At 36.2% G+C, this 11,068-nt stretch overlaps 1 protein-coding gene across 1 annotated transcript in view; it reads right to left on the reverse strand.

Annotated features, from left to right (window-relative positions):
• atp13a5l.3.L (ATPase type 13A5 like gene 3 L homeolog) overlaps window positions 1-10,713 on the reverse strand; it is a 52,939-nt gene extending 42,226 nt beyond the window's left edge. The window contains exons 1-8 of the mRNA XM_018263604.2: window positions 10,666-10,713; window positions 8,297-8,470; window positions 6,993-7,127; window positions 6,056-6,126; window positions 5,890-5,970; window positions 3,706-3,775; window positions 609-743; window positions 440-512 (exon numbers count right to left, since the gene is read on the reverse strand). Of these exons, the coding sequence (XP_018119093.1) occupies window positions 440-512; window positions 609-743; window positions 3,706-3,775; window positions 5,890-5,970; window positions 6,056-6,126; window positions 6,993-7,127; window positions 8,297-8,470; window positions 10,666-10,713 (787 nt within the window). The remainder of the gene's footprint in view (window positions 1-439; window positions 513-608; window positions 744-3,705; window positions 3,776-5,889; window positions 5,971-6,055; window positions 6,127-6,992; window positions 7,128-8,296; window positions 8,471-10,665) is intronic.
• Window positions 10,714-11,068: the final 355 nt, after the last annotated feature.

Here is an 11,068-nt window from a genome sequence, read left to right on the forward strand (position 1 = left end):
GAGAACAAATATACCCTTTTATCAGAAAGAATGCTGATCACACCATATTTTTTAAAGGTTTAATTTATTTGTTCCAACTTTAAAATAAGAAGGCAGTCAGATCAGAACTAGTTACATTTGTTTTCCATGATCCAGTACAGTTTTGCCCACACCAAGGCTAGTACTTTCAGGTTACATGAAGAGTAACCCCTTAGGGTATCCCCATGAAGGGGAATATTTGTAGGGATCACTGCATATTTAAATGTGGAATAATGCATTTTCTATCCATTTGAATTAAAAGTATGTTTGAGTGCTTGTCATCATCATAGGAGTGGTATTTTCCCATGGGTGACAAAGCTCTATATATATGTTATTGCCTTATTATTTTCTACTTGTTTGCTTATATTTACCATGTAAGTCTTAATTTAAAGAGAGTGAATTTCTTTCCATTTTTGCTTACCTCCATTCCTTCGAAGTGTTTTAACCATGATACTGCTAGAAGACTTGGCCATTTTGTGTAGTTTTACTGATTGCTAGAGGGAAAAGTAACAATTAACATGCATAGTATACTAATTCTGGTCTTTAAACAATAATGTATTATAGACGGAGGGGCAGGCTTTTGTACATACCACTCTTAGATTGTATACAGTTGCAATAATGGATAAAATAGTCATGGCTAAAATGACAAAGCTGTATTCTAAATAGCCACATGAAATCCACATACATAAGGTGTAGGCTTGGAAGATATAAAATGGATTGAATATCTGTAAAACAAAAGAAATAAACCATATTATCAGTGCTGGCAAAATCTTCACTGTGTGATGCACTTGCTATTACATATGACTGTACCAAAGCTGATTCCATAATATTAATTAAGAGTACTGTTTATAGCAGAGATATTCTTACTTTTTTTTGTAGACTTTTGCTCATACTGCTCCATTTATCTCATAACAAAGTTATATAAAAACCACTGCAATGATCAATCTGTTGGTCTCTAAACATTTAAACAAATGTCACTTTAAAGTGATTTTCTTGCATAATGAAAGAATATATAATTCTAAGCAACTGCCAAATTTTACATCAATTAAAAATGTTTAATGGTTTTAAAATAATTTGCGTTTATAGTTGCAATGGAAACTAAATAGTGTTAATCCCTATTGAAAAACCAGTTAAGTAGACCAGGAAATAGACCTGGTTGATATTCTCTCATGTTCCTTTCTTGTAATCTTGTAAATTTGAGAACTTTGGGAATATATCTAATCTTTATTGCATGGGATTAACTTGTGTATAGTAAAGAGAAATGTAGGCGTGTGAACAGGTCAGTTATAAAAAGAAAGGCATCTCTATGTTTAAAGTTTCAAAAATAAACTTTAACAAATAAAAAAAAAAAAAACAATAAAAATATATTGCAAGCTTTCGGAGGCCCCTTTGTCAGGCAAAATACAAATGAAAGCTAGAAAGGCACAGCATATACACAGTTAGATCCCTGAAAGTATTCATTAGCAATAAATTAGGAAGTTACAGATAAATAGAGATCAAATGAAGAGATAATACAATGAATAAGGGTGGGTTGTAAATAGTCCAGGAGTCTGGATTCAGTCAGGTCACATAGTGTGACATGAAACCTGACCCTAAATTAAGGCCCTGTCTTAAGGGCTAGTCCACACGGGGAGATAGCCACGCATTTGCGGTCGCGGCGACAAAGCGCCGCGCCAGTCGCCACGACCGGCGCAGGCGACAGTTTTGTATGGGCGCCTATGTAAAAACGCCTGTGCTAACCACACGAGGCGATGCGCTTTTCAACAGTCGCCTGAAAAAGCCTGGCGAGGCATTTTCAGGCGACTGTTGAAAAGCGCATCGCCTCGTGTGGTTAGCACAGGCGTTTTTACATAGGCGCCCATACAAAACTGTCGCCTGCGCCGGTCGCGGCGACTGGCGCGGCGCTTTGTCGCCGCGACCGCAAACGCGTGGCTATCTCCCCGTGTGGAATAGCCCTAAATGTGTTAAATAACTCCATACATTTGAATTCATAGATCTTCCTTTCTTGTTTAGTTTTAAAGTTCCCTTTTAGAATTAAGACCTGCATGTCCTGAAGACTGTGATTTTGAGGGCAGAAGTGTTGTCCCACTGGTGTATCACATGATTTGTTGTTGATCTTATGTCTGTGATGGTTCATCCTTGTGTGTAATGTTTGCCTGATGAAGGGACCTTGGTGCTCCGAAAGCTTGCAATGTATTTGTATTGTTAACCAATATAGATATCACTTTTAATGTTTTGTTTTGTGCAAAAATAAATATTAAAAGAGAACTAAAACAAATAGGGCTAGAAATGATATATTTTCTATTTTCTTTACTGGGCTTTATGCACCTGCCTAAAGAATCAGCATCTCTATAACAGAAATGAACCAGACCTTCAACGTTATGCAACAGAATTTCACCATCTTGGATTTTGTGGATTTTGGGGTGGTTGTAAATCATCAAGCAGAAAATTAGATTTGCCTTTCATATAAGTTGATGCTACAGAGCTGAATTTTAAATTCTAATGTTAATTGTACTGGTTTATGTGCTGCTGTGTAATGAGAATCCAAATTAATTACTAATCAGTCTTTTATTGTGACTTTTATATTGTATATATACAGTATATTGTCAGTCAGTCCCTGAGCCCTGACCATGTGCAGTGAATCAGCAGAAAAGAAGATGGGGAGCTAATGGGGCATCTTTGGAGGCAAAGATCCTCACTGCTAAAGGGCTGTAATTGCCTTTGGCTGGAACCGATACCCAAATCATAAAGTAGCATTTCCAACCTACTACTTTGTTAAGTGTTAGTTCTCCTTTAATGAACTTGATTTTGCCTAATACTATTAGATACTATAGGGAAGCATTAAAGAACAAGTGTTTGCTCTTGAAATCTATCTGTCTGTCTATCTATCTATCATATATCTGCTAATAAAAGTTGTCTCAGGGTTTATCACACGAAAACTGATGGACAAGATTCTATTCTAGGAGAAAAAACTTTTCTCCTAATTCAGTTCCATTTTTTCCCCATAGACTTCAATATAGTTTTCCCTTGAGAAACCGGGAGATACGTTTTTCTGAATTTGATTGCATCTCTGTTACTTTCTTTCTAGTTTGGTATATCCTTAAAGGAGAAGGAAACCCAGCGGGCGCAAAAACCCTCCCCCCCTCCCCTGTGTTGCTTCCCCTCCCTCCTCCCCCTGGCCTACCTGTCCCGCTGGGCAAATGCCCCTAACTTGTTACTTACCCTTCTGCGCAGGTCCAGTCTACGGAGTTCACCGACGCCATCTTCTTCCAAGCGATCTTCTTCCTGCTTTGACCGGCGCATGCGCAGTAGGAGCATTTCGCCGGTACGGATCTACTGTGCATGCGCCAAAAGTCACGAAGTGAAATCGGAAAACTTCATGACTTTTTTGCGCATGCGCCAAACGCCGGTCAAAGCAGGAAGAAGATCGTGTGGAAGAAGATGTCGTCGGTGAACTCCGTAGACTGGACCTGCGCAGAATGGTAAGTAACAAGTTAGGGGCATTTGCCCAGCGGGACAGGTAGGCCAGGGGGGAGGAGGGAGGGGAAGCAACACAGGGGAGGGGGGGAGGGTTTTTGCGCCCACTGGGCTTCCTTCTCCTTTAATCACAATCCACAATTCCACAATCAGTGGAATATAGCACCACAGCAATAACAGCTACTTGACATTAGCAATTTCAAAGCTCACCTCTCTAAAGAGCAGAACCCAGATTGGTTTAATTTCCACATCAATGTTGTTTAGACCACAAACTTGTCTCCTACACACACACACACAAAAAAAGGAAAGCAATAGTTTAAAACATAGAAACATTACAACAAGATGAATTAAAATAAGTACTTTAAATATCATAATTTAAATACCGTGATTTTAAAATATAAATGTTTAATGTGCCTTATGAGAGACAAGTGTACAGTTGTTTCTGTACATTATTATTTTCAATATTTTTACAGTTCTTCAGAATTCTGAAATTATGATATTGGAATGTTTATAATGGTCCTCTGACTTCTCTGTTTAGGCTAGACATTATTTGCTCTGATGCATTATGTACGTATACATATGTTCCGGTTTTCATATTATTATTTTCTAAAAAGGAGATTAACAAACAGAAATTTTTATTTTTAATTTTTTTACGACTACCCCTCTTTTTATATGTCATGCTGAGGCCAGTGCCATACAGGTACCATGGCCCACTTTTACACTACGACCCTTCCTCCTTCTTGTAGAATCACTAATTGCAGCAGTGCTGCATTGTACCCCCTGTTCCAACATTAATTGGGCACTATGCATGTGTGAAAGAAAACAAAGGGAATATGAATATGCCCAGTGCAGTAAAAGAGTTGACTCTTGTATTAAAAAAAAAAATCGTCTTATAAACTGAAAAGAAAAGGAGCATCCAAATTAAAAGGCAAGTCAACCCCAAAATAAAAATTTGCTAAATAAAAGAAAACATAGTTCTAATCAACTTTTCAATACCCATTTATTAAAAATGAAAGAGGCATTTGCTTAACTCCTGGTTTTTACTTCGTAAACAATGTTGCAAAAGTCTTAGTTCCCCAGCAAACACAGGTCTTTTAATCAGCTCCTTGTCTTACATTGTATCAACAGTCTGAACCATCAGGGCATTTTGATCCCTGTGTCAAAGTTGATGCCAGCAGTATGGCCGGCGTAAATTTTTTTTCAACACAGGTGAATCTTGCGGGAAAATTTGTGAATTTATTCGAAATGGGCAAATTTGCACCTGCCAAATAAATTCGCCCATCACTAGGAATGAATGTATGTTGCAGAATTTCCAAGAATTGTGTTTTATTTTATTAGGCAAAAAATTATTTTTTGAGTTGACATACCCTTTAACAAACATTGAAGAATGCAGCTTTCATGAAAATTTACTAGAATTAGGTATTTTCATAGAAGAGAAAATGATTAATGTCCTAAATGTCATACAACTCCTAGGGGCAGATATATCAAAGGTCGAAGTGAAAATTTGAATTTAAAAAAATCAAATTTCGAGCTAATATTTGTGTACTTCAATTAGGGAATAGTCAAAATTTGATTCAAATTTAAAATAAATGCAGAAAATTTGAATATCGAAATTTATCATGTACTGTCTCTTTAAAAATTTCGACTTTGACCATTCGCCATCTAAAACCTGCCAAATTGCTGTTTTAGCCTATGGTGGACCTCCTAGAACCTATTTGGAGTCAATTGGTGTTTTTTTTTTTGGGAAAAATTTTGATTTGAATTCAATCAAATGCGCTATTACTACGATCCAAATACGACAGAATACGGACTATTTACCCCCAAAATAAATTTGAATTTTTTTTTTTTAATAAATTTTGGTTGGTCTTCTTTAATTTGAATTTCGAAGTTTTTTAAATTTGAAATTCGACCCTTGATAAATCTGCCCCCTAGTTTATCTTTTTGGGGGGTTAAATACATTTTTCCTGTAATAGCAAAAACTGTGCAAAATATACCTCTAACGAACAGTGCCAAACTTCTAGTGAGGTAGCCCAGAGGCTGGCATCCACCAATGTCCCCCTCCTCCATGCATGACATGTGCTTCCATCATACACACATCTGGAGCACAGGGGAGAGCAGAGATTTTAACAATGGGAAAACTCTGCCACCTGCCCAGTCCCTAGTGCTCCTGATTTAAGCAATCTTCAGGTCTGACTGGGTGACATGCTATCCCTTAATCTGGGCCTTTCCAGGCCTGCTACTGAGTCCGCAATAGTTTTTCAAAGGGCTGAATCTAAAGGATTAGTACCAACATGAATAACTGTTAACCATTATGTTAATGTATACTAATCCCCAAGCATATTTCACATGCATACATGTTTCATAGCTCGATGACCACTTTACACATAACATTACCTAATCTCTTGCTCTTCGGAAGTTAGACCAGAACCAAACTTTGTGTGGATATCTAAGCAAGAAAGCTCCTTCTCTAGAATGCTGTAAAGACGGACAAAAATTAATAATTATGCTTGCTGCGGGAAATTGTTTTTAAAAAAGCATTTGAAGCTTATGATACACTTACCCAATTTTCTGAAACTTTCGCTCAGTTGTATTCCACACATAACGGATTTTTTGCACTTTTACATACCGGATCTATATTGATAAAATGATTGTGGTTATTGCAGCTTATATAATGCGAATTTATAGAATTATGAAAAACTCCTGTCGTTTTTTTATATCATGGAAAAATAAATGATCATGCATTCCACTGCAAGTAATACAATTAGTTATATTTAATCTATATGACGACACACAGTACAATACATTTTTTTTACTATTTATTCAGCAAAAAATAACTCAACATGAAAAATCTGATGAGTATACCTATGCCTTGATATAATACTGTAAAATGAGTTGATCAGTCTCAAAAATACTCTGTAATATACTGCAGGTCAAATTGTCCAGGGTCTGTGGCTGCAAAACAGCCCCTAATCCTCATGCTAAACGTCGGGTGAATTTAAATAAAAATAACTTTAGCAATTTGAATTGACCAAGATACAGGCTTTTTTCTAGTATAAACCATGAAAATAATTTAATAACATTTTTGTAATGTTAGTGCCATATGGATTCCCAGTGGTAGATGTTTGGGAAGTCCTTCAGTCTTATTAATATCGAGTTTATAAAATTGAACATTACTGAAAACTGGTTAGTTCTCAACTTTAATTAACGTTTTAAGGAATCTTTGAGGCACAACATAATCATTTTATTTTAAAATTTAAAGCATGTTAAAGAACTTATCTGTTTTGGTGCAATGTAGCTCAATTTATTACACAGACGTTTCAGTTTTCATTCAATGGTTAATTTGTTTTCACTTTGTATATAAGTGCCTAGGAAATATATGTCCAAAAGTGATTCAGATATAGCAACCCTTATCTAGAATCTATAGCTCATAAGACTTGCTACATAAGGGGGTTTCCCCAAATTCCACAATGCTATACTAAAAGTTATCAAGTATTTACCTTTCCTTCTGGCTTCATTAATGATTTATTTAAGATTGAGTTTTTATTAGCAACCATATAGTGGTCTGGTTTTCCTCCTGGTATGTGAGGGTACATCTTGATTACCTTCTTCTTTGAATATTGCCTAAATTCATCCTGCAAAAAATGAATGTACAATCTTAACTTTCAGCCAGAATGGTCTACTGTATACTTAGCCTTCAATAAATCATGTGATTTTCTTTCAACAGACATATTAAATTTGCTTTATTTTCAATAATAACACTACCAATAATGAATTGGATGATAATATTAATGGTATAATATAAAAATAAATGTATATATTTTTATTTATTTATTTTAGTCTAAAATTGTGCATCGTTGAGCAAAATAGAATAAAACGGTAAGGAATTTATTTTATTTTCAAAAATGGTATGGTCACATGGGCCTAGGTATTATATTCGAGTCACATAATTCTGGCACATTCTCACCCAGTCTCACCAACAGTAAGTTAAATTTTTGGCAACATGGTAGTCTGAATATATTGCAATTATTATAGTAGATACAGAATGAACAGCAAATGAATCAGTCTTTGTAAACTAGTATGTTAATGCAATGGGCAGTATTTGGCTAATTTAGTTGGGAGATAATAGTTCTGAAACCAGGCATTTGGGAATAGCAAAGAGCTCAGTATTTGTTCTTCTTCAAAAGTTGGCCACAAACAGACCATTATAGTTTGGCAACAGGCTGAAGTGAATCATGAATAATTGGACTAAACTTCATTTAGCTGGATTACCTTCCAGTCTGTATGTAATTTGTATTTTTGGTATATACACCATTCTATAGCTCAGTTTTGCAGGATATTTTGGTGATTTATAAATAATTATTAATAATAACAATGGGTGCATCTCAATGAAAGAGGGACAAGTGAAGCCCAAGTCACACTGCTGTAACATTGGTATTATTTGGTGGTGTTGGCAAGGAACTTCTCTGAAGTTATGCGGAGACGCAGGGTAAATAATATGCTTTAACCTGTGAACCAAAGACAGTCTTAAAAGGATGAAAAATAACCCAAAAGGACTGCAAGGCAGTTGGTATCTCCAGAGGGCATTTTGAATGGAGCAGTGTTCGGGCAGCTACGCCTACATAGGCAAAGTTACTGATTTTATCTCTCCATGCGTAGAATATAAAAAACAAAAAAAAGGAAATAAATACTGATTCTCTCCATGATCCATTTAGTATTTGAGAATTACCCTCCATGCAAACACGACATCCTTATTAAACATGACTATTTTAACTTAAATATGAGTTGTTTTTTTAATACTTACAGTGGTTCTAAGTAATACCACATTGGCTTCCTCCAAGGCACAAGGAGTACACTGACACCAGACATCCACTTCTGGCTTCCAGTAAAAGAGGATTCGAAGAAATCCAAGAGAACAGATATAGCCAATCATACAGAAAGCTTGTCGCCATCTGACAGTTTTGTATCCAAACAGCTCCTGTGAATTTGTAGGAAATAATCTCAAGAAAATTCAAATATGGGGGGGTCGACTAACTTCAACTCTTTAAGGAACTATTTTAAGAGCTCATTTATCAAATGCAGAGAAAAGTGCAGCTTAGAAGAAAAGAGGTTACACCTTTATGTGCAAACACTTTTGATAGCTATTGATAGCCGTAGAGGCAGAAAATGGTTTAACCTCCATCACATTTAGTTGGGAAGAAAATGATGAGTGTTGAAGGTACATTTCTGTGGTATCTCAGCAGATGTTTGGTGGCAAGATTTTTATTTTTTACAATTTTTATTTTAATAAATCATGTGTTCAGGCATGATTATAAGTAGCTCACAATCTTTTCTGTTGATTCACAGTGCATACTGTGTGCTGCTTTCTGTTAGGGACAGCCTCACAATTTACTGTATATATAGAATATAAATAGAAAAAGAAGTGATGAATTTCAGTCAAACACAGTGGGTTGCAGCAAAATAAGTGCTTTTATTTAATTTTATGTTAAATAAAAGCATTTATTTTGCAGCAACCCACTGCGTTTGACTGAAATTCATCACTTCTTTTCCTATGTGCTATTGGCTTCATTGGACGGAAGCACAGTGATTGAACAGTCTGGTCGAATCCACTCTATTTGTATTTAGAATATAAATGTCACAATTAGGGTTGCCACCTGGCCAGTATTTTCCAGCCTGGCCTGTAAAAATAATGGTTTGTGCTAATATTATTAATTGAGAAAACCCATAAAAATATAGGTAGCATGGAATATTTTTTTCAGAAAAGATGGCAACCTTAGTCACAATGAAAGTAATTAATTCAGATTCATAACAGCTCAGAAACCAGGACAATTAGCATTAGATTTTAATCATCAATCTTGTAGCAGCATACACATCTCATTTTTTTCTTGACAATTTGTGACGACCCCTAAGTTTAACTTCACAACAGCTTCACAAAGCAATGTGAGCATATGAGTGTCACTGACACTCCTAACAAAATCCAAGATGGTGACCTCCGGTGCACAACTTGCAAAGTTCTGAATCATTACTGGATTACAGATTCTGTAACTTAAGGCTGGTGCAGTAGGTTCAGTATATGAAATACAACATTTCTACTTGCTTTAATCGTTTACTGCGCCTTTGATATACTATTCATCCAGGCATTGATCAGGTTGCATTTTTGGAGCCAAGAAGGTGTTTTTCCTTCATTGCACAAGAGGAATTAGATAAGATTTACTTGGGCAATGTCCTTAATATATTGATAATGAGTGCAGAGAACCTCTTGTATTTGTCTATATGAATTTTGTGGTCACTCTGTCTGTCCCACCTCCTGTTCCAAATTAATCAGTTTACACCTATTAATGCAGGAGAACCCTGGAGTACCTCCAAAGGTGGTGGTAGCTCCAAGGTTCCCACAACAGTTATATGTGTCAAATGTCAAAGCAAACTTGTGTCTAAAGAATCATCATCATTTATTTATATAGCGCTGTCAAGATACGCAGTGCTTTACTGCAGTTATAGCAAACGGAATAAATGGTGGATAACAAACAAGGATTACAGAGTACAATAGGGTTAGAAGGACCTAGAGATTAGAGTTTACAAACTAAAAGGTTAGGGTACAATTGAGACATTAGGATTATATAAACACTTTGTTATTTTTGATACAGCAATGATTAATTAAGGTACATCGAATAAGCCTCTTTAAACAGATGGGTCTTTAAGGAGAGCTTGAAAGTTTGGAAAGAAGGAGAAAGTCTGACAGCTTGTGGCAGAGAGTTCCAGAGAAAAGCAGAGGCCCGAGAGAAGTCTTGTAGACGAGAATGGGCACAGACATAATTTTGAAGTAATTCCAACTGTCTGATTCTTAGCAAAGCATGCATGGTCTGTTACTGTCAGCAGCATGGCCCCCTCAAAACCACAGATACCCTGGAATTATGGGGAAAATGCTGCTTGTGGGATAAAACAAATCAATTGCATCCAAAAGTGCACTTTGCACAATTCACTTGCAGGACGTAAATTACCTTTATATTCCTTCTCCTTTTCTTCCTGACTTTAGGGTCTGTGGTACCGACAATGTTCTAAGTAATTTAGGTTCATCTATATTTGTTGCACTTCATAGATAACAGTAAACATTAGAATAATACTTTACCAGTAAATGCCCTGTTATCAAGAAGTTAGTAAAGGAATACAACTCACCATTTCATTCTCCTCTCCTGGATTAAGCAAGGTATATTGCTCTGTCATTTTATCTCAGCGTATTGTGTAAGTTTCTCAGGAGACTGACACAGCAATGTACCTGATTTTTTCTCACTCAAGAACTTGTACTGATCTAAATACAAGCACAGCCTCTTCATTTGCATAGTAGGTCTGGTTGGATGTAGGTTTGTTTGCATATGCTATTTGGAGTACAGTTAAAAGTAGGTATGTGTCTGCATGGGAGTGAATCTGGTTTCTATGCATTTGCACTTGTCTCATTAATAAACATATAAACAGTCTGTTGGGATTGGAATTCAACAATACTCATTTACTAAGTGCAGCGTAGGATGCATAAAACTGACAAAATCTGCCATGTTTTCCCTTGCGCCGTGCACTTCTCTAA

Source organism: Xenopus laevis, chromosome 5L (assembly GCF_017654675.1).
Source record: "Xenopus laevis strain J_2021 chromosome 5L, Xenopus_laevis_v10.1, whole genome shotgun sequence".
NCBI lineage: Eukaryota > Metazoa > Chordata > Amphibia > Anura > Pipidae > Xenopus > Xenopus laevis.